This window comes from Macrobrachium rosenbergii, chromosome 41, assembly GCF_040412425.1.
Source record: "Macrobrachium rosenbergii isolate ZJJX-2024 chromosome 41, ASM4041242v1, whole genome shotgun sequence".
Classification (NCBI taxonomy): domain Eukaryota; kingdom Metazoa; phylum Arthropoda; class Malacostraca; order Decapoda; family Palaemonidae; genus Macrobrachium; species Macrobrachium rosenbergii.
In genome coordinates this window covers 6,643,069-6,646,896 of record NC_089781.1, presented here as the reverse complement: position 1 = coordinate 6,646,896, position 3,828 = coordinate 6,643,069, and the positions used below count along the sequence as shown (strand labels likewise).

Sequence of the window (3,828 nt, the reverse complement as noted above, 5' to 3'; positions counted from 1 at the left end):
GAATAATTTGCTTTAACCGATCGCATTTCGGTGCGAATATATGTATCATTCTCTTAATTGCTTTTGCGATGCAAATTACATATCATTTTTTTTATTGATTTGATCGTACAGCTTATAATAGTGATGCGGTATGTTTGTGGAATTTTATTATTTATTTAATTTTTTCTGTAATGTGTCTAAATATCTTAGCTTCATATTACACTGTGGTACTTTTGATTATAATTTTCTTTAGGAAATGTAAATATTTTTGTATAAATAGATTTATTCATACATGCTGAGATATATAGCTCTATTTGATGAGGCTGAATTGATTTGATGTCATTTTTTATTCTAAAATTCATACATAGGCCCAACTAAAGTAATAATAATAATAATAATAATAATAATAATAATAATAATAATAATAATAATAATAATAATAATAATAAATAAATAAATAAATAAATAATTAAAAGTTAAAAGGGATGGAATAGTTTTTGTTATAGATGAATTATTCAAGTTTTATTAAACATTCTTTATGTTCCTTCTAATAATAATAATAATAATAATAATAATAATAATAATAATAATAATAATAATAATAATAATAAATAATAAATAATAAATAATAATAATAATAATAATAATAATAATAATAATAATAATAATAATAATAATAATAATAATAATAATAATAATTTTTATACTAATTGCAGCATGAGATGTTTCTTGCACTGTGATGCCAGAACAGAAAAATAAAAAATGTAGAAGAATGAGTAATTTAAAAACGAAAATAAATTCTTAATACTGGCTGACATAGATTTATTTTTGTCGTTTTAGAATAATTAATTATATAAGAGACGAATTAATCTTTTAAGGCTTGATTTTAACATTAAAAAAATGTTTTCCTCCGTCAGTTAAAATTTGATCTGCAAGATAAGGTGAAAACTGGTAAGAGTTTCTTGCACAAAATTTAAATTAATGAAAAAAATTAAGTTCCCTCTGCACGGTAAAATTATGCTGGATATGAGAGACGATTTCCCAAGCGTGAAAGAAGGCAAAGTTTTCTTGCAATAAAAGATGAGGAGAGATATGATCTTCTGCATCATAAAATGAGGAACGATATGAGGACTTTCTGCTGCTATTTAAACGAAGACTAATATAGGGATTTTCTTATCAGAGGTGAAGAAGACGAAAAATATGAGGACTACCCTGCCAGAATGAAACAAGGAAAGATGTGAGATTTGACTCTTCGGATTAAAAGAGGACAAATTTAATGATTTTCCTCTGTAATATTAAATGAAGAGATACGAAAATCATCTCTGCAAGATGAAATGCGGACACGAATGGAAATTGTAATATTCCTCTGCAAGAATAAATTAAAACAGATATGCAGATCTTGCTTTGCAAGACTAATTGTGGATAAATAAGTGGATTTTCCTGCGAGATATAAGTAATGAAGTGCAGGAGCATGGCGTCAGGAACAGGGGAGTGGGGCATAATAGGTGCACATCTTACTCAAGACGATGAAGGCGGTTAGAATATTCTTGGGTCATCTCGTAAAAGTGGCTAAGGCCGTTTGTTTGTAAAATCTCCATCGATGAGAGATAATGGGTAAAGAAGTGTCTGCAAGGTTTAGTGTTATCATTATTGTCATTTATCATTTTTATTATGTCTCTGTTTTTTTTTATTTTTTTTAGTTTTTCTTATATCGTTCTTATTATCAGTCACTGATTTCCCTTGGATCTCTAACTCTATATGAAAATATTCCAGCAAAATCCAAATTGTACTTGTATGGAAATCATTGCCAAATTGTAAATTTAGTATTTTTTCAGAAAATAAATAGCATTCTTTAGCAAAATACTGATTATTGCATACATAACATCATAATTGTCACTGCTAGAACATAATTCAGAAACGAAAAATTTTCTCCATACTTGGAAAAAATTTTGAGGAAGTCCATGATAATTTAAACGTTTCAGTGTTTCTATCGTTGAGAATTTACCTGTGATGAGTTTATTCCCCAAGAATAAAGCCTATGATACGATGCCAATTTAAGCTTTTTAACCACTATATTTTCGTGAAAATTGTCCAGATCTTAAGGTTATAAAAAATCTTAGTGGAGATAAAAATATAAATAGCTAGGTTCAGTTTGATAGTTTACTTGTTTTGTTATTTTACAGTTTTGTTATTTTACAGAACGTTCAACGACTTCTATCTTTACCTACAACATTTTTTAATGTCTACGGAGCATTGCGAATTTTATTACTGTAAAGAAATTTATTGATTCAGCTTGTAATATCTGTACAATATAATCTGTAAACAGAAATACAATACTTAGTAATTTTTTGTAATTTACGGTTGGTATATTGTAATTTTCAAAAGTAAGAAATGCAGAGAGAGAGAGAAAGAGAGAGAGAGAGAAAAATGTGTGTGGAGTGTAGCACAATAGTCGTTGATTAAAATTGTACTACAGTCCCAGCGACCTTGTTCACTATAACAGAGATGGCATCCAAGCGGAAGAAGCTAATGGCAAGCCGTCGTCGCAAATGACATGTTTCTTAACACGAAACGTATTCTGAGGACGATCCGTACGACGGAACCTTTGTGAATATTATTAGCATACCAGGTAAATCGTAGGCTTTTAAAATCATCAAAATGAAAAAATCTGAAAATGTGAGGAAAGGGGAAGCAATATGAAATAAAAATGCTCGTTGTCGTTGACATCTACTCGAGAGGAGTGGCTGAAGGGAGAAATAAAAAGAAGGAAAAGGGTGACATAACCTACCCATCTTTCTGCTCGGCGGCTCTGTCCCGCTGTCGGCGATTCTTAAACCAGTTGGAAACTTGCGTGGTGGTAAGGCCCGTGGCTTCGGCGAGTTCTCTCTTTTCCCTGGGCGACGGGTAGGGATTGTGGGCGTACCACTCCCGTAGAACGTTTCTTGACTTTTCCTTAAAACAATAGGACGTCTCCTCGCCGTCCCATATCGTCCTGGGCAACGGGAATTTACGCCTCACCCGGTACTTGCCCACGGCACCTAGGGGCCGCCCTCGCAACTTCTCCGCCTCAATGTAATGAGCCTTCAACCATAATTGTTGCAGTTTGCTGTGATTTTGCGGCGAGAAATTGTGGGACTCCAGGATCCTGTAGAGGTCCTTGAAGTTGCCCCTGTGGAAGGCGACCAGGGCCTTTGCTTTGAGGACGGACTCGTTCTTGTGGAGGTGCTCACACGCTGGAAGTGACCACAGAAACCGGCCAAGCCTTTCGATGTTCCCGCTCTGCTGCAGGACTTCGCACACGCAGGCGACCTGCTCTTGAGTAAAACCGAAGGAAGGGAGCATCCCTGAGGGCGGGGAGAGCGAGGACTGGGGCGGGAGTGTTGGTGGCGCCAGGTGTGGGGCCCCTGGGTGTCCGCCCGCCTCACTCATAGACCCCACTATCATAATATAATCCGCCACGGTACTAATGTTGATCAACACCCACTACACCCACCCCAGCAGAAGAATCAAGTTTAAAAAAAAGACTGCTCTCTTCCTCTCCCTCCGTCTGTATCTATCTCTCTCGTGTCGTGGTCACTAACACAACTAAGTCAGGCGCACAGCACACGATGGCGTACGTCCAACCCACACTAAAGGAACACCCAAACTATACTCCAAGACAAACCTTAGCTCACGTTTCCATCCTGCGATACTGCAGGGGTTGGCTCTGTCTAGTGCACGCCCACCGGCACCACAGGCATCAGCCGATAGGATGGTGCTAAGTGCTTATCGCCAGCGCAGCCAATTGGCGCGCGGCTGGGACGGGCCGTCGGTTTGGTCTTTTTTGCTCCCGGCCAGTGAGATCGCGCG

The 3,828-nt window shown here is 36.4% G+C and overlaps 1 protein-coding gene across 1 annotated transcript in view; it reads right to left on the bottom strand.

Annotated features, from left to right (window-relative positions):
* Positions 1–3,626, bottom strand: part of LOC136826593 (homeobox protein six1-like) — a 161,865-nt gene extending 158,239 nt beyond the window's left edge. The window contains exon 1 of the mRNA XM_067083825.1: positions 2,768–3,626. Within this exon, the coding sequence (XP_066939926.1) occupies positions 2,768–3,423 (656 nt within the window). The 5' untranslated portion in view covers positions 3,424–3,626. The remainder of the gene's footprint in view (positions 1–2,767) is intronic.
* Between the last annotated feature and the right edge of the window lie 202 nt (positions 3,627–3,828).